Source organism: Scleropages formosus, chromosome 10 (assembly GCF_900964775.1).
Source record: "Scleropages formosus chromosome 10, fSclFor1.1, whole genome shotgun sequence".
NCBI classification, from domain to species: Eukaryota; Metazoa; Chordata; class Actinopteri; order Osteoglossiformes; family Osteoglossidae; genus Scleropages; species Scleropages formosus.
In genome coordinates this window covers 5,316,162-5,334,693 of record NC_041815.1, presented here as the reverse complement: position 1 = coordinate 5,334,693, position 18,532 = coordinate 5,316,162, and the positions used below count along the sequence as shown (strand labels likewise).

General features: G+C 42.0%; 1 protein-coding gene across 4 annotated transcripts in view; it reads right to left on the bottom strand.

The window, feature by feature from the left end:
• Nucleotides 1–8,177: 8,177 nt before the first annotated feature.
• The window catches only part of LOC108941465 (T-lymphoma invasion and metastasis-inducing protein 1-like), a 33,957-nt gene continuing 23,602 nt past the window's right edge, over nucleotides 8,178–18,532 (bottom strand). For 2 of the 4 annotated variants that reach the window (XM_018764140.2, XM_029255669.1), the window contains exons 14-26: nucleotides 16,471–16,653; nucleotides 15,788–15,856; nucleotides 15,144–15,269; nucleotides 14,675–14,783; nucleotides 14,039–14,218; nucleotides 13,533–13,651; nucleotides 12,981–13,089; nucleotides 12,466–12,524; nucleotides 11,789–11,891; nucleotides 11,134–11,221; nucleotides 10,372–10,544; nucleotides 8,894–9,102; nucleotides 8,178–8,824 (exon numbers count right to left, since the gene is read on the bottom strand). In XM_018764140.2, coding sequence (XP_018619656.2) covers nucleotides 8,486–8,824; nucleotides 8,894–9,102; nucleotides 10,372–10,544; nucleotides 11,134–11,221; nucleotides 11,789–11,891; nucleotides 12,466–12,524; nucleotides 12,981–13,089; nucleotides 13,533–13,651; nucleotides 14,039–14,218; nucleotides 14,675–14,783; nucleotides 15,144–15,269; nucleotides 15,788–15,856; nucleotides 16,471–16,653 — 1,866 coding nt within the window. In that variant the 3' untranslated portion in view covers nucleotides 8,178–8,485. Of the gene's footprint in view, nucleotides 9,103–10,371; nucleotides 10,545–11,133; nucleotides 11,222–11,458; nucleotides 11,465–11,788; nucleotides 11,892–12,465; nucleotides 12,525–12,980; nucleotides 13,090–13,532; nucleotides 13,652–14,038; nucleotides 14,219–14,674; nucleotides 14,784–15,143; nucleotides 15,270–15,787; nucleotides 15,857–16,470; nucleotides 16,654–18,532 lie in introns of all 4 variants that reach the window. The other 2 variants (XM_029255668.1, XM_029255667.1) reach the window with 2 other exon arrangements.

The following is an 18,532-nucleotide window of genomic DNA, read 5'->3' as shown; positions in this document are numbered from 1 at the left end:
TGCAACTTAATGATAAATGTCATTTCCTTGTGATAAGTCACCAGTGAAGGGTTATTAAGTCAAGGGGACAGTTGGTAGTGTAATTATTAGAGCTGCTGCCTTTGGACCCAAAGGTTGCCAGTTTGATCCTCACCTCCCACTGCAGTACCCTTGAGCAACGTACTTACCATAAATTGCTCCAGTAATGTTACCCAGCTGTATGAATGGGTAAAGAATTGTAGGTAGATTAACTTTGAAATTATCTTTGGAGAAAAGCATCAGCTGAATGAGTAAATGAATGTTGTGATATCACCAACATGTAATAGGAAGTAATCACCCATTAACAAATCACATAGACAGTATACCTCTGCACAACCATCTCAATAAAATCTCATTTGTTACATTAAAACCACAATACCCTGAGGACAGGCACCGAAACACACGGAGAACGTAGACTTTGCACAGGTTAGGATTCGTAGGAGCTGTTGGGGAGACTGCATGACTAGGGTTGCCAACCCATGCAGAAGAAAATAAGGGACACTTCTGGGTTGCTTATAGAAAAATAAGGGACACTCGGAATTTCTCTGTAACTAATGTACATGTGTAAAAAAAGAAGTCTCTGCTTGACTGAATTAAATGCTAAAATGAATCTAAGACATTTAATTTGCTTTTAGCTCACTCAAATCAAATGTAGTTTTATACTGGAAATGTATTTTAACAATGGATTATCCATTTTGTAATATATTTTGAAAAGTAAAAGTTTGAAGAAAATGTCTGTGTAATAGAATATACAAAACAATAGCTAACCACATACTATATAGCAGTATCGGTTGAGGTGGGTGCAACAAAAAAACTGGAAATTTCTCCTGGGGGGGTTGTTCCGTCGACGATTTTACGTGGACACACCTACATCTCACACAACTCCACCGTGGCTGAGAGAAAAATCTCTCTTACAAAATCTAAATTACAGTTCGCCATAAACTCGTTCTCCCTGACTTTGTCTCCCATTATTATACTTCTTTGATCATTTTCGTTTACGAGGTGGACTATTAGTAGCCACGATGATATCTAGTAATCTAGTTGGTAGCTACCTGCCTTGTCCCTCTCGCTGGAGGGGGACTCTTGACCCTTGACCCTTAACCCTCCCTCTCACAGTTGGACTCACACGCAACACAGCTGTGTTTCACATCCATCTTTGTCAAGTTTTCCTAATCTTATTTTAACACTTTTACGCAAACTGCGAAGTTTATTTATGTAGTATATGTAATAAATACTTTTAAATGTCTCTGGGTGTGAAAGGTTAAAATATGGGACAAACCGCGTTCCGTGTGGTTTTAATACGGAACGCAACTCTTATCCCTTAAATACGGAACGGTTGGCAACCTTATGCATGACCTACTAGACATTTAAGATGCCCTAATTTCCAACTGAAATAACTCGGCAATCGAAGTGAATGTAAAAATAACTCTATAGGCACTGGGCTCCACCTGCTGTGTAATAAAATGCACTACATACAGTATGTACAGACCATGAGAAAGATGTGAAAAGTACTTCACCGCTGACCTTGTCCCAGAGTTCAAGGTTAGGAGTAACTTGCTTAAGGTTTAAGGATTAACACTTTTGACTACAATTTAATTTTGCTAACTGAAAACTAACAGCTGTGTTTTCACCTAGTTTTGGGGCGCTGAATCCAAAAATAATAGCTATATATATTTTTGTCTAGCACGTCAAGCCCCCCCCCTTTCAAGATGTATGCCTATAGTATACCATCTACTTTTTACTAGATTTTTACCAGCAATAAGTACTGTGAGAGCAACAACCAGAATGGGTGACTGTGACCTTCCAGTGAGCCAGTGATATCAGCAGAGTGGAGCTTTGGGTTCATTTTTACTAGGGTAAGGAGTGGTTCACATATTTCCTTTCTGTCGTTGTGCAGAATTATCACTCCGAATTGCTGTGTGTGACATGCGAACACGAACATACTGCAAAGTATAATGACCCCGCGCGCAGAGTGTTTTTGTAAGTGCACAGTGCAAACTGTAAAGTACAGCGTAAAGGTGAAGGTGAAAAGTGAAACACAAATCTGTGAGCGGGGCTTGAATACGGAGGTGTGACGAAATACCGGACTGGAACTCTGGACCTGGAGCGGAGCACAAAATGAGGAATAGAGAGGACAGGCGTTTGGAAGTGGAACATAAACACCTATGGAACAAGACTTTGGGTATAAGTGCGTAACTAAGGTTTACAAGGGAAATCACAACAGGCCGCTGATTAAGAATCCACAATCTTGCCTCGGCTGATTGCTCACAATTTCATCCTTTTATATCTGAATGAGTATCAAATTATCGGGGGCGCGGTGGCGCAGTGGCGCAGTGGGTTGGACTGGGTCCAGCTCTCCGGTGGGTCTGGGGTTCGAGTCCTGCTTGGGGTGCCTTGTGACGGACTGGCGTCCCGTCCTGGGTGTGTCCCCTCCCCCTCCGGCCTTACGCCCTCTGTTGCCGGGTAGGCTCCGGTTTCCCGTGACCCCGTATGGGACAAGCGGTTCATATGGCACTGGACGAGTAGATCTGAGTGGCGCCTCCTTTGGTCACTAGGGGTATTGTCCCTGTGGGCCATGACTGCATACATGATCCAGATGTTCAGCATTTTGTTATATCTGTGGCTGTTTGACCACATATTGACATTCAGGATTCATCTATCCTGTGTGTTTTATGCACCTACCTGAGTGATGAACATCGGTGCATCAAGTGGAAAGTAACAAACTGGGTTTACCTAAGAATCACATGTCTGCAACTACTGTATGTCTCTTCCTCTTAATGTAATGCACAAATTGTATTTTCGCTGAGATCTATGTCACTTTGGAGAAAAGCATCTGCTAAATGAGTAAATGTAAATGTACATGAAAGCAGTGACACAATGTCAGAAGACTTTGTGAGGAAGGCTTTTCTTGCTTATTTTGGAATGAAACTGGGTGGCCAAGATAAGACCTGGGTTCCACAACCAGTCTGTCGCTCTTGTGTTGAAAATCTGAGACAACGGGCTAAAGGACAAAGAAAAAACTTAAACTTTGGCATTCCAATGGTGTGGAGGGAGCCAAAGAATCACTTGGGTGACTCTCAAATCGGCAATAAGTTACCCGAATCTGCAATCAGCTATAATACCAGTAATCCATTCTGAAGAAATACCTGTTCCAGGTTTCACAGCCTTGACTGATGACACAGATGAAGTTGAACAGTTTTCACCTGTAGAACCATACACAGATGATGAAGAATGTGAAGATCCCACACTTGATGCAGTCAGGGTGAACTGAATGATTTAGTTTGTGATATTGATTTACCCAAAAAGGCTGCAGAACTTTTGGGTTCAAGGCTCAGTGAGAAAAATCTGCTTGTCCCAAGAACAATATTTTCTTTCTACAAAAATAGGGAGAAAGACCTCATACAGTTTTTTAGTAAGGAAGAAGATTTTGTGTATTGCACTAATGTTGAAGACTGAACCAATCTGATTGCTGAATATATATATTATGTTAATATATTCTGTAATGAGCTTTTACTGTATTTATTTCTATATCTAATTATATTTCTTCAGTTTTTAGAGGAAAAAAAATTAGTATTTGTCTTCATATCATATGTTTATGCTAGCAAGTGTCATACCAATACAGAAAAATATATAACATATTTGGAAAGATGCAGGAGGTGCGGTGGCGCAGTGGTGCAGTGGATTGGACCGGGTCCTGATCTCTGGTGGGTCTGGGGTTCGAGTCCCAATTAGGGTGCCTTGCAACAGACTGGTGTCCTGTCCTGTGTGTCCCCCCTCCAGCCTTATGCCCTGAGTTGCTGGGTTGGGCTCTGGTTCCCTGCGACCCTGTATGGGACAAGCGGTTCTGAAAATGTGTGTTTGTGTGTGTATTTTATACAAAAACTTGATGTGATACAGTTTTCTGGTTGGCATTTTTGAAAACAGCAGCCCCAAATTAGGCAAAGTCACCATTTTTATTGAAAATGACTTTTTTTTTTTCTCAAGATGCAGGGTGGTGTAAGTATTGCTGTTATTTATTGTGTTCTTGGGGGGGTACAGTGGTGCAGTGGGTTGGACCGGGTCCTGCTCTCTGGCGGGTCTGGGGTTCAAGTCCCGCTTGGGGTGCCTTGCGGCGGACTGGCATCCCGTCCTGGGTGTGTCCCCTCCCCCTCCGGCCTTACGCCCTGTGTTGCCGGGTAGGCTCTGGTTCCCTGTGACCCTATGTGGGATGAGCGGTTTCTGAAAATGTGTGTGTGTGTGTGTATTGTGTTCTTGGTGATCTGATCCTTTAATCCAGTTCACTTTAAAGCAATTGTGCATGTATATCCAGCTGGATATTTTTCCAGAGCCCTTTAGGTGGAGCTCTGTGCTGATGGGCACTACCTGTAGCACATAAACAGATCTGTATGTAAATGAGAAAAATTTATCATGTATCTTGCACGTGACTAATGAAAGTATAAAATGAATGACTCAAGAGGGAAACTTTGCAATTATGCGCTGGCAATAACGAATGAGATTTAGGGAAAAATTATAGGAGGAAGTAAAAATGAATCCCTTTGATCTATTTTAGCTTTGTGTAAGAAAGGTGTCTAACTTATAAAAGAAAGGTAAATGAACTCTATGAGCAGTCATGCGTGTTCACTCTTAATGAGTCTGGAGATGTTATCTGCCTTCTGAAAGCCATGAGCTGGTCCTCTCCAGCATGTCACTGAACACACAGGACTGGAAGGTATTACTGAGTGCAGAATAATCTGCTCCAGCTATCTGCTGGTCTTTCCTGTCATGCCTCTAAGTCGAATTCAGTTCTGTTGACCTAAGAGAACATATTGTGTTTTTTTCAAGTGTAAAAAGTAACAGTAAAAAGAAAGTGGCAATAAAAGAAAGCAAACCAAGCAAAGAAAGCTATTTGCTACTGTACTGGCCAGAATTAAGGACAAGATAACAAGAAAGTCCCAGGTCAAGGAATTGGGAAAAAGGTACCAGTGACTGCCCACCCCTCCTAGAGTGTTTCTTTGGGGCCGGTATAACTGAGAAATTGGGAGAGCAAGAAGCAGCCTTGTCAGGGAAAGGGTACAGTGAGTATGGAGTGGAGTGGCTAAGAGTAAAGGAAATGGAAACTATTATATGTTTATTAATTTTGCTGATGCTTTTCTCCAAAGTGACTTACGGTGTTCAGGTAATTGCTGTTATCGAGTCAAACCTGACCTAGAGCGATTACCCGTGTGGCTTTCATGGCAAGGTAGGAACAGAAGGGGGTTGCCAGTGCGGTCTTCTGTATGTTGGGGGAGGTACATGCAGAGAGAAACACGGAACCATCACGCACCCTGAGCGGGGCTCGAACCCCATACCCACCAAACCATCACATCCCCCAATGTTCAGGTGCTTATAATTATTTACTCATTTATACAGCTCGGTATTTTTACTGTAGCAATTTTGGGTAAGTACCTTGCTCAAGGGTACTCAGCCAGAGGTGATAATCAAACCTCCAACCTTTGGATTCAAAGGCAGTAATGGTTACTATTACTTTACTAGGTATCCCAATCTTGCAGAAGATGAGTCCCCGTCATACAGTGCCAAGAGGCTGGACCTACAGAGGTCAATCTCCTTGTGCTGATAGAGCCCAATACTGCTCATGGAGGAGTGCATCAAGCTCAGTGGGGCGCGAAATAGGGTATGGGGAGGGATCACTTCATGCAAATTGGGAGAGAAAAGGATGAATATTTTACTGAACAATTCCTCCAAGGGATCTTGGTGTCTTATTTTAGTAAGCAATTTTGCTTTCTGTCCATTGATTTAGCAAATAGGAGGAAAAAAGAATGTCATTAAGCAGCTGTTGTGGGTGTTCCAGTTTTCTCCACATAGGACAAATGTGGAAAGTGAAATTTTTTTTAAATATTATTGATGTTGATTAAACTGTGGCCCAGGGGAATCGTTCTAAACATATCTGTCCCTGCACACTGTAGAGGCTCAGCTCCCTCTGTGACCTCCTACCATGACTCAGATTGGATGTTTGCCATTCTGAAGGCCTGCCTGCCGCCCCCAAAACAACCTCCTCTTCCTGCTCTCGCGTCTACTCCTACACCCTCTCCTCCATCCTTCTTAACTCTGTGCACTTCATCCCTGGCATGCAGCTCCCTGAGGAGCTGTAAGCCCAGACCATATGTCTTTGCTTGCAAATCTTTTTAAAAAACTTACATAAAATAGGTTGCAGTGCTGACACTTTCCTATTTTATCTTTAGACACTCATATCTGCATAGGTGCGTATTTCAAAGAACATGATAAACAATGAAAGGCTAAATGATAAAATATATTCAAGCATGTTTTATTTTTTGTATAACAGGAAGCTTTACCCTTGAGCATTATGTAGTGGCTTAATAAACAGAGTACTGATATAAGAGTTAAACGTTAAAAATTCAGGTGATTTTTTGAAGGAAGTTTTTAAACCAAACAGCTTCATTAAATATTCAGTTATACAAAGGGGTGAAATATTTAAAGTTGCAGTGGGATGTACTTTTGTTTACTCTGAGCTGCATATCAATTTGAAGAAAAGTGTGTGCCAGATGAATAAATGTAAATGTAAGTGATGTACACTAAGTCCTCCGATGAGCAATTTAATAATGTAAATCAGACATTGTTAAATTCACATTACATAGTGTGATACTGCTGAATTAGTGAAATACATCAAATAGATCAGAGGTTCGGGTTCTAGTACAGGAAACCTAAATTGCCTCAAGTAAAGAGACATTTGCACTATATATAAACAAGTGAAATCGTGTGCCATGTAAAAATTTATACAAAAGCTTCAAATGAGAACAGGAATAGGGAAATTATGCTGTTTCCAAATGGGTTTCTCTGTAACTTAATGTCTCACACAAAATGTTCCCAGCACACAGTAAGAAACCAATTTATTTGATATTGTATCAGCCCTATGTACATTAAAAACAGAGTCTTGGTATTGCAAAGGGTAGTTTTATAAAGGACACGTCTGAAACGTTCACCTCTAGGGCTCGCTGATAATACAACACATCACCATTGACCTGGATTGCGCTTCACAATCAAGGATTTATCAAAATAAATTTTGCATTACCTGTGGCAATACTACTGTTTCATAAGATATTAAAAAAACAACATCAAAAGAATAACAAGAAACCATTGCTTTGCCTCTTACTAGGCACTGGATATACAAGACCATTTTCAACCACAAAGAGTTAGAGGACTGTATATTTCACATGAGTGTAATAGATTGCAAGTGCAGTTTTACTACTACAATGTGCACTAATCACTACCATTTGTGTTTCAGTCTTTTATCACCAAGTGTGTATGTCGGCAGATGAGTTCAAGAGTGTTAAAAAAAAATAAACATAAATAAATGGCAGTTTAATAAGAAACAGCAATAAAAATGTTTTCTCTCCAAACTGCAGGAATTCAAGTAAAACAGGACAGTTAAAATTTAACAATTATTTAGTTAATACTATAAAAGTTGGAGATTTGATAACTGAACAAAATGCAAACAAAAAACCTAAGGTATGTCTTCAATACAAAACAGAGAGAAATTCTCGGAAATCAGTGTGTTTAAAGGAAAATGTATAAATAAACGAGTGGCTGTGCTGCCATAATTAACCTGTGCTCACCAGCAGTAAAACACATGAGCGAGTTGAATCTCCAGTATATTCTACATCTTTCTTCTATTCCTCATAGGACATAATAAATAATTTACAGCCCTTAAAATATGATATACATTATCTGAGTCATTTAGTATTGAATAAATTCCAGTTTTCCCAGTTGAACACAGAGATTTGTATATTACTTCTGAGCCAATTAAGTTAGCTGCCTATGTTCACGTGCAAACTTTGCCTATTTCCAAAGCTCACTATCTTGATTGTAAGGATAATCATAAAAATAGACTCAGTCCTTGTCAGCACATTGATGTATTAGGAGAATAAATTGTATGACTTTATATTGCCCTGGCAGGGGGCACGGGGGCGCGGGGATGCAGCAGGCTTGGCCTGTGCCTGCTGTCTGGTGGGTCTGAGGTTTGAGTCCTGCTTGGGGTGCCTTGCAACGGACTGGTGTCCCATGCTGGATGTGTCCTCTCCCCCTCAAGCCCTGCACCCCGTGTTGCCAGGTTAGGCTCCGGTTCACCACGACCCCGCTCGGGACAAGCAGTTTCAGACTGTGTGTGTGTGTGTGTGTGTGTGTGTGTGTGTGTGTGTGTGTGTGTGTGTGAGTGTGTGTGTATTGCTCTGAATTTAACTTATAATGTCTATGGTGAGATATTGTTACACATCTATTTATGTTGGATAGTCTTTACAGGTATTTAATAGCAGAAGAGCTAATGTTAAAAAGTGACATCTGCTGTTAAAGCATTATGGTTAAAAGTTAGACTTCAGTGAGACTGCAGGTCATCGATATGGCGACTCCACTATTCCACTGAGCCAACTTAAAGCTTTAGGAGTTTCTGAGTTCTTGGCCCATGTGATCTCCAGATTTAAATGTTCCCCGTTCTCTCAAAGTCATCACGTCGCACCCAGATCACTTCCTCGCTAGCGCCTCCAAACTGCGTACCCTGCCGGGGTGACACAAGGCCTTCTGAACCCTCCGGGGTCTTTCGTAACTGCATGCTCTCCAAGGTGAGGTCGTTTACTCCAGTTTTATTCCCTACCTGTATGTCCTCCCTCTCTGTCTCGTCTTCACCTTCTCGCATGTTCTCCTCCTTGCTGTCCAGGGACAGGGCCCTGACTGGGATCTCCAGGCCGGGCTCAATGCTCGCTGACCTGTTGGAGGCACAGTCCTCATCCTCATCGCTAAGGATATCTGTTTCCTTGACCTCCTCTTGCTCTGGGTCATAGCGATCCAGGTGAAACTGCTCCTCCATCCAGCGGTGAGTTTGTTTGACCTCCTCTTCTTCCTGCTCTTGATCATAGCGGTCCAGGTTGAACTGCTCTTCCACCCATCGGTCAGTGTCGGCATGTGTGAGCTCATCAGGCGTAGTGTTCTCTGTAGCCATGTCCCTGTCGAGCCCACTGTCAAACACAGTGTCTGTGTCGATGGTGAAGCGGTTGCGTACCAGCTTCCGTCGGCCAAGGTTGCGAGTTGGGGCAGAAACTACACGCAAGGGTAACAAGGTGAGGGTAGTAGAAACCAAGGAACTCCGGCAAGAAATTCAGCTCTTTTCTTCATACCCAAAAAACAAAACACTACTCAGTTAAACTATGTAAAGGGTACAATGGCTCCTAGAACTCTTTGATTTTGTGGTAAATCAATTTACTGCAAAAGTAATTATTAAAAAAAGTATGAATATTAATGTAAAACATAATATAAAGAACTAGCAATAGAAAACAATCAAAAAGGAAATATATTCTGTCACAAGCAAAGAACAATTTAACAAAAAAATAAGGAGACATTTTAGAAGGGAAGTATGAAAGATTTATCTCTACGCAAGATGTAAATGAAAATGTAAACATATACAAATAACATATACTTTATAAAATGTACTTTTAAATTAAAACATATTGCCCCAGAAATGGGAGGGCGCAGTGACATAGTGGGTTTGGCCGGGTCCTGCTCTCTGGTTGGTCTGGGGTTCGAGTCCTGCTTGAGGTACCTTGTGATGGACTGGCGTCCCACCCTAGGTGTGGCCCCTCCCACTCCAGCGTTATGCCCTGTGTTGCCAGTTTAGGTTCACCGTGACCCCACTTGGGACAAGTGGTTTCAAACAATGTGTGTGTGATAATGCCCCAGTGGAAAATAAGAATGAAAACAATACAATACATGTGGTTACTGAAAACAGTAACATGCTTATTTAGAACTGTTGTCATGTTATTGCCGACCAGTACTTTTAAAAGCACATATGTATCATCCGTCCAATTTCAATAACCTCTTGTCCTGATCAGGGCCACGGTGAACTGGAGAGTAGCACAAGGCTGGGGGAGTAGATACACCCTGGATGGGATGCCAGTCCATTGCAGGGTAGCCTCACACACACACACACACACACACACACACACACACACACACACACACACACACAGTCTATGGGCAATTTAGAGTCACTGATCCTCCTGAACTGCATGTTTTTGGACTGTGAGAGGAAACTGGAGCACATGGAGAAAACCCACACAGACACGGGGGAGGACATGAAACTTCAAACAGATGTCGCAGGGATCCAACTGATGTTCTTTCAGACCACCCGGATGCTCTGAGGTGGCAGCGCTATTCACTGCTCAACCATGCTACACATAATGTATTGCAATAATCCTAAATAGTACTGAACAAAGGCATCAGCTAAATAAAGCACTACTGCTTTGCCTCCTAGTATAATAATAATGATAATAATGATAAAAATGCGATCAACAGATGAGACCGGGCCTGTACCTGCTCTGTTCATGGCAGGCCGAGCCCCCTTTAGGGCGCAGAGTCTTTTGCCCCCAAAGGGAACGTACTGCTGGCTGAGGGGCAGGCTTTCTGTCTTAAGGAGGAGCCTTCGCTGTTTGTCCCGCAATATGGAGTGAACCATCTTCAGTAGGTCCTTCTTACTCTCTGCTGATCTGTGAAGACAGATGACACACAAGCTAAGCATGGCTTTCTGTTGGCAGTACAACCACTGGAAGGGGGCTTGCTTCATTTCGCAAACAGGGGAAAACCATGGAAGAAGCAGCCAAGTTTAAAGCTAGATGTACAGTAGGTAAGGGGTGTGGTGGCGCAGTGGGTTGGACCGGGTCCTGCTCTCCGGTGGGTCTGGGGTTCGAGTCCCACTTGGGGTGCCTTGCAACAGACTGGCGTCCTGTCCTGGGTGTGTCCCCTCCCCCTCCAGCCTTACGCCCTGTGTTGCCAGGTTAGGCTCTGGCTCCCCGCGACCCCAAATGGGACAAGTGGTTCAGAAAGTGTGTGTGTGTGTGTACAATACGTGTGCACATATTACAATGTAAGCTGGTTTGGGGAAAACTGTCTGCTGGATGAGTAAATTTAAAAGTAAAGGCTGTGAAAATGTAAAAGACTAGAAATGTGTTACATGAAGTAATGTCAGGAAATTTAATTAAATGCATCCTATTGCAGAAATATTTAGTCTTACTGAGTAAAACTGTTTAACTGCTATATACTGTTATATGTTTGGAGGGGGTAAAAAGCGGTTCTGACCGACAGCAGAGGTGAAAGGTTCGCTCCGGCCTCCCCTCCGATTCTGACTTCACATGAACAATCTCACACGCCGCAGTGCCTTCACCATCTGTGAAAAAGAGCACATGAGTCGCTGCAATTGTTCAAAGTGAAATAAACAGAATTAATGACTGATGAGAAATAATGATCAAACCAGCATTTCTCCATTTTCAGTTTTATTGTAGACAGGTGGCAGATCAGTTAAGGAGCTGCATGTATAAGAAAAAGGTCAGTGGCTATTCATTAAATTTTAATAACTGTTTAGCCAAAGCATTTACCCACAGTTTTAATCGAATGCAAATTAAACTTTGATCTCAAATTCAGGTTAAGTACATTGCATTTTTTTTTTTTTAATTGTCGTGGGACTTTAAAAGGCAGTTTCTGGGTACAAGTTCGCACGTGTCCTTAATCACCACACTACCTTTTAATTAATATAATTTCTGCTAGAAACCAGGTGTGGTCGAGATGAATAGGAAATGAAGAATGAAAAAAAAAAAGGTACTGAACGTACTGAGGTTCTGATTCAGGCTACCATAAAGAACATTTTGATGAAAGTATGTCGCAAGTGCACAGTTAAGAGAGGCGCGCACATACGGAAAAGGACATAAAAAGAAATAAAAAATAAACAAGTCTTTACACGCACTTGGCAGGGAGCGGACTTGGAGTGCGTCAGTGGCGATCATGTAGCGGAAACGGAAGGGGTCCTTCTCATCTGATGTGGATCCACGATGTGACCCACCCTGCCAGAGAAACATACTTTCACCAATCGCACAGTAATATCACCCTTTGAAGACAACGGTATCTGCAAACATTTGTATATTTCCTCATGTTAAATCAATGGAAGAATGAAAATATAAATGGAATAAAAATATACAGAACTGTGTGCAAGGGGGGGACGTGGTGGTGCAGTGGGTTGAACCGGGTCCTGCTCTCCGCTGGGTCTGGGGTTCGAGTTCCCCTTGGGGTGCCTTGCAATAGACTGGTATCCTGTCCTGGGTGTGTCCCTTCGCCCTGTGTTGCCGGGCTAGGCTCCGGCTCCCCGCGACCCCATATGGGACAAGCGGCATCAGATGATGTGTGATGTGTTTGCAATAGACAGAACTGTTTGTATACAAGGGGGTAGAACTGGGGCCAATATATCCCCATCTTAATAAATACATAATTCCAACATTTTTTTGGTAAAAACAGAAGAGTGCCGCGTGATATGTATCCACATGACATCACTGACATCACTGTACTTCTGGTTCAGAGCCGTGTTGTTGCCCTTATTCATTTTCACTGATAATGGATGCTTGAAAAGGAAACAGCACTTACGATTTTTTTCTTCTGCTTGGAGCACTCTTTGTACACAAATACAACAGCATTTCTGAAGACTGAAAAAGAGCGGAAAAACAGAGACGGAGAGTTGGACCAGAGCCAAGAATCCCCCAGACTTCTGAAAATGATGCTTGAGGCTTGGTGACTTATGCTTTTAAGGTCATGTTTGGAAAAAATGTTACCTTATAGAATGACTAACACACATGAGAAGTGAAGCAGAAACCTTTTCGCAGAATTTCTACAGCAAAAACACACTGAATGCCCTTTTAAAATTACCTAAGTCTGCACAAATTCAAAGAAACTTAGTTTAATATTTATTCTTTAAAAGCATTTGTATATAAAAACCCCTGTGGGTATGGGCTAAGGTATGCTTGCAGAAAATGAACATGGAAAGCATCAAAAGCCATTGGAGAAAGGCAAAAAATGAATAAATAAATTAATAAATAATTGTCACGGTGCTATGTCAGTGCAGGCTTTAATTTTTTGTGGGACTTTGTGAGCCCCCAACGTACCAAATGTGGCTAGTTCTGGGTCCTTTTTCCATTTTCCCAAAAACGGTGGGGGGTTAATCCAGGACACATTAGTGTGGAGCAGTAAATCACCCATAGACAGGTCAGTGACCTGTGGGACACAGACTCAAAATCTCAGAAAAATAAAATACACATAAACACACACTCACCAATCACCACAATACTATTGTTGTGTTCCAATTCACCAATGAAGAAACCGTTTCTCTCACAAACATCCTTAAAGATATGTCGTCGTAAGGAGAAGAACACAGCAAATATCATAGGTGAGCTGCTCACTGAAGCTGCTGAAGTGTGGCCGTCCAGTGAGCCCAGCTATAGAGGGATGGGTACCAATCAACTATTATCATGATCTACTGATTGATCAACATTTATAGTTCTGACTGTGCCTAGTAATTTTTCTACCTGAAATAATGAGTTAACAAACCATCCAATACCTTTGCTGGTTTATTTGCAGCTGTACACCGGTGAAATACATGGGAGGTGTAAAGAAGACAGGAAGAACAGTAAAGATGGGGTGGGTTACAGCAACCTCACCTCCTTCTTATCTGCCGCTTGCTCAGCAATAAGCTGGTCGAATACAGCCCCGTACTCCTCGTGGATCTTCTGCATCTCATTGATATGGCTGGCCACCTTGTTCATGGCTTTCATGGCCACTGCAGAGGATGAGAGAGAGCAAATCCATTGAAAATTACATCTCTGTGTGTTTTGTCACACTTATTTAGAAATCTGGCCTAATAGTTGCAGGTGTGGCATCCATGGAGGTACATGTACGACCCTGTCAGGAGGGTATCGATTTTACCGCTGTAACAGATATGCAGAAATTTCTGTTGAGTATATTCAAATGTAGACACAAATATTCCCAAGTAAACAAATTAATTATCACACTGGAATATTAGCAGTAAAATCCCAAACAGGAAACATTAGGGAGGATCAGACATCACAAAAAGTTGCAGCCAGATACCACCAGGTAGAAACAGAAGCAGGGACATACAGGTGTATGCGACACAGGGAAGAGGTGTGTTCTGGTGCAGTTGGCTTACCATCCAGGTGGTAGTGCTCCTCGCTGTCTGGGTCTGTCAGGGAGTACAGCTCCCTCAGCAGCAGTGGGTACTTTAGGACCCGCTGGATAGGCTTAATCAGGTATGATTCAAGAGTGGATGAGTGTTGTTGTTTAGGGTTTCGTGTATCCAGGAAAGCCTTGAAGTCAGGGTCAGTCTTGGCTAAAGGAACACACATCCAGAAGTCATACTATGTGAAGAAACACAAATTCCTCCATCGCTTCAGAAAACAAACAATCTTAGTTTTTAGGGCTTCATTCTCTTTTTCCTCCTTGTATGCTCCATTAATTCTTGACTACTTCTGTGACAGAGAACACACTTGGAAGCTCTGTAGGACTTCTCTTTTGATTCCATACAACCAAGATAATTCCATTTCATTTGCTGAATTTCAATTAACAGGAAATATCTCTTCTTAGAATTTACTTTTACCATGCAGTCATAACTCATCAATTAGCTGAGCGGATAATCAGTTGTGGTCTTGTCTTTAAAACTTTAGCTGGCGTACTGACTACTTGGGGAATGTTTTAACTTTTCTTGGCAAGTGCTGCTATTCCATTCAACATGTGGAAGTTTCACATAAGGTAAACATTTGTAGAGAAAAATAAAAAAAAATAGTACCTTTCACAAGGACCTTGGGAACCTTGGTGTGACTGGCACAAAAGGCACTGTAGATTTTGAATCGATCGGCATAGTAGAGGAACGATCCTCCAAGGGAGAACAGAACTTTCTGTCAAAGAGAAGACAAGAAAATCTCAGTCCCAGCAAATGCTATTCTGTGAGATGTACGTCACTTTGGAGAAAAGCATCTGCTAAACGAATAAATGTAAATGTCTCCACCCTCATGTTTTTGAGCCACATCCAAACAAGTTCTTAAAATGGGTTCCACTGAAGTAAGAGATCAACAAAAATCTTCTCAAAGCTCAGTTTACATCTCTTACAAAGATCCACAGATGCATTTGCACTAGCCATATTTTCTGAATTCCTTGTACAGTACTCCAGGATTATTGAGCCAAAAAATACCAGATGTCTGTTAAGGCTCAAATATGTTTTAAAAGACCAAGGGACTGATTTAGAAGAGGACTTTAACCTTAAACTGATCCACTTTCTCCAGCTTCTCAAGATCTGGTACCAATCGCGTCCCATCTTCCAAAGTCTTAAGAAACTCCACTTGGAATTCCACCATCTCGGGCAAGTTCCCGAAGAGTACATCCAACTGAAAAGACACCAAGAGCGCAACATTATAAATCCTTCAAACACTGCTTGCATAAAAATGAAATTAAAATTTCACTGATGCCTTTGTTCAAACTGACAGTGTTAGATAGGCAACTTTTCTATGATTTAACCATTTAAACAGCATTGTCTTCGTCCTGTATCAGTTCAGCGTAACTGTCTTGATCTAGGGTACAAAGGGTACAGCATCAGGAGCAGGGACATAAACCAAGGACCTTCATATTGCAAGCTCACAGAGCTAATCATCTGTTGTCAGCATATCCAGCATGTCTTCAGGGAACCATGTGTTGCTTGATTAGAACCTCATTACATTTATAAAATCCAGCAAGTTCTCCATATGAAATGCAGCCCTTTTCAGACATAAAAAGGTAAAAATGGCTCATCCACCTCTGATCTGCTTTTCCACAGGAGCTCAATAGATTCATTTAGTGCCCCAGCCCACCTATGAATACACCCACCCACCACTCTGCATCCTGCTGTAAAAACGTGGCATTGACATACCTCATCCTGCGTGAGGAAGCTTTCCTGCTGTAAGGGTGTCAGATATTTCTCGATAAGGCAGTTGAGATCCTAGAAAATAACAATGGTGTATTTGGTTTATTGTGGGTCATTTGTTATAGAATAGCTACAGAATGTGGTGTTGACCAAGGACATGCAATAACTTGGTTAAATGCTCACTTGTCAGGAGAAGCAAGATTATTGGATGTAAAGAATCCACTGAGATCTCAGAAAAATAAAATGTAATGAATGAATAATGTTTTTGAAATGAGTAATTGTAATGTATCAAGCAGGACCTATAGAGCAGGGAAGATATTTTGTTAAATTTTTTCTCTGCTTTGACCTGCAAAAACTGCATACAGCTATTAAAAGAAGCTTAACAATGTTTCAGTCCCAGGCATTTCAGCATATTTTTCATCTTACTGAAACGAGGGAACTAACACATACTGTACGTTTGCACTGAAAATAGCAAAACCCTTAATCTGACATTTGGAAGGATAGATACATGTGAGGAAATGGAAAAAAAAAATCCTTGCAGAACAGAAATATTCTGTCACTGGGCTTTGTACCCATCACCCACAGATCCAGAGAATGAACAAAGACCATCACCCACTGTCCCTCTCAGTGTTACCCAAAAAACAGTTCTATGCACAGCAGAGGAGCATGCAGCGGTACTCGGTACTGACTTTCACGTAGGTCCGCTCCGTTTCCACTAGCTCGCAGATGACTTTGCGGAGCCTGTCAGCGTCGGAGAGCTGGCGGGGGGTTGCAGGTGGTGGAAGGGGTGAGTCCGGGCTGGTGGATGAGGAGCCCTCGGAGGGGTTCATGTCATGGAGACTGCGGCAGAAAGCCGCCACCTGCTCTGTGCTCTGTAGGAGAAAAATGGAGAAAGGAAAGGAGACAGAAATCGATCGTGAAACAGAAAGACATAAAGTGGAATCGAGAATGTGAGAGAATGAGGAGAGATGAAGAACAGCAAGAGGCAGGGTGGACCAAAGATAGAATAAGAAGAAGCAAAAAGCAAGGAGAGAAAGATCAACAAGAGGAGAGAGAAGAATGACAGTAAAAGACGGAGAGACAAAGAGTGGGACGGCAGAAAGGGAGAAGGTGAACGAAGACTTCTCTGGCTCTTTGCTGAGAAGTGACTGAAATTCAAAGTTGCCGACTAATTGGTATGGAGAAGCATGCTTACATAAGCCTGCTCCCACATCCCTCCAACGTGCAGGGGCTCTCGTCTCTTTCATCTCTTGCTCGCCCTGGCTCAGCTCTGACACTGAGCCGGGATGCCTATGCGCTGGGATATCTGACAATCGTCTCCACTCGAGCAATCTATTTTCAGCCTCCGTAACAACCACCTCCATCTGGTTCCTTCCCTCCCCCACTTTCTTTATTTCTGTCTCTCCTGCTGGCCAGCATCCAGGTAGTGTATTGATCCACCGTCCTCCCTCACATCCCCTACCAAAGAATCTCAATAATATATTAACTATCAATTAACAGTGGATGTTAACTATTAACTATCAATTAACAGTGGGACGTCGCCAAGGAAACCGGAGTTGTGGCACAACAATTAGGTCAAGTATGTTTGAGGTGAAGGTTCTGGACCCTACAGGTTCTGGACCCTAGAGGTCTGGACCCTACAGGATGTGTGCAGGACCAAGGATAACCTTCCAAAACTTTCATAGTTAAGCAGTGAGGTAGAATATGCCAGAACCTGTGAAAGTTTTATTTCTAGAGTTGCAGAATGTTCTTGCCATGTTTAATTTAAACTTTCTGTTCACGCTTGTTGCTTTGCCAGTCCTCCCCCTGCACAACAATTTTGGAAAGTGTCAAGCCAAAAAAAAATCTAAATATGGATATACCACCGTGTAGGAATTTCTTTACTCGAAAGCACAAAATCACAATGTTACAATTTTCCACTGTAACTGAAAATAATCCAAAAAAGCATAGATACTAATATATATCCTCTTAGCTATTGTAATACATCATATGTGATGCAAAGGACCCAAACTCAGTTTGAATGTGATCCGTGATCAAGATACAAGACATATATTTTGGGATTAAACAGTAAGTTACAGTATATGTATAACATTACAGATATGAACACTGTTCCTCTTTGGACCATCTTTTGTGTTAATGTTCAAAGAAAAAAAGCATTAACAACTACTGTATTGAGGGAAATTATTAGGCCAGAACACTGTTCCCACTCTTCTCAAGTCTCCCTGGTGTCAGAAGTAATTTTGGCTCAGTAGAGCACTCTCTCCCTCAACCTCAGACCTGAAAATGAACCCTTGTTATGCTAGATTACTCTGGGATGAACACAGCTGGCAAACCTATGGTTTGTCTTTTGTCCAGAGCTACCTCAGAATCCAGGGAGGTATTTATCTGAATTGTGAGAGGTTTGCTCTGATTTTATACACACAGTGAAGTGATGTACTCATGTACAACTCTTCATGCCATACAAAACTACATTCCCCTTTTAACTCCATCAGAAGTAACTGACAGCAGGGGTTCCTCAAGCATCACTCACTCGAAAGGTCTCATTTCTAAAGATCACTCAAATAAAACATACAGATCAATGCAGCAATTCTCGCCCTCACCAACCACGCAGGGATATAAGTAGACCCTATTATGTGTCTGAGTGAATTTTTTTCCTTTGCAGCCTACAGCTCTGGCTGGACTGAACACCCAATTTACTGCAAACAACACACAGAAATTTTAACTTAAACAAACCAAATATACCAACAAAAG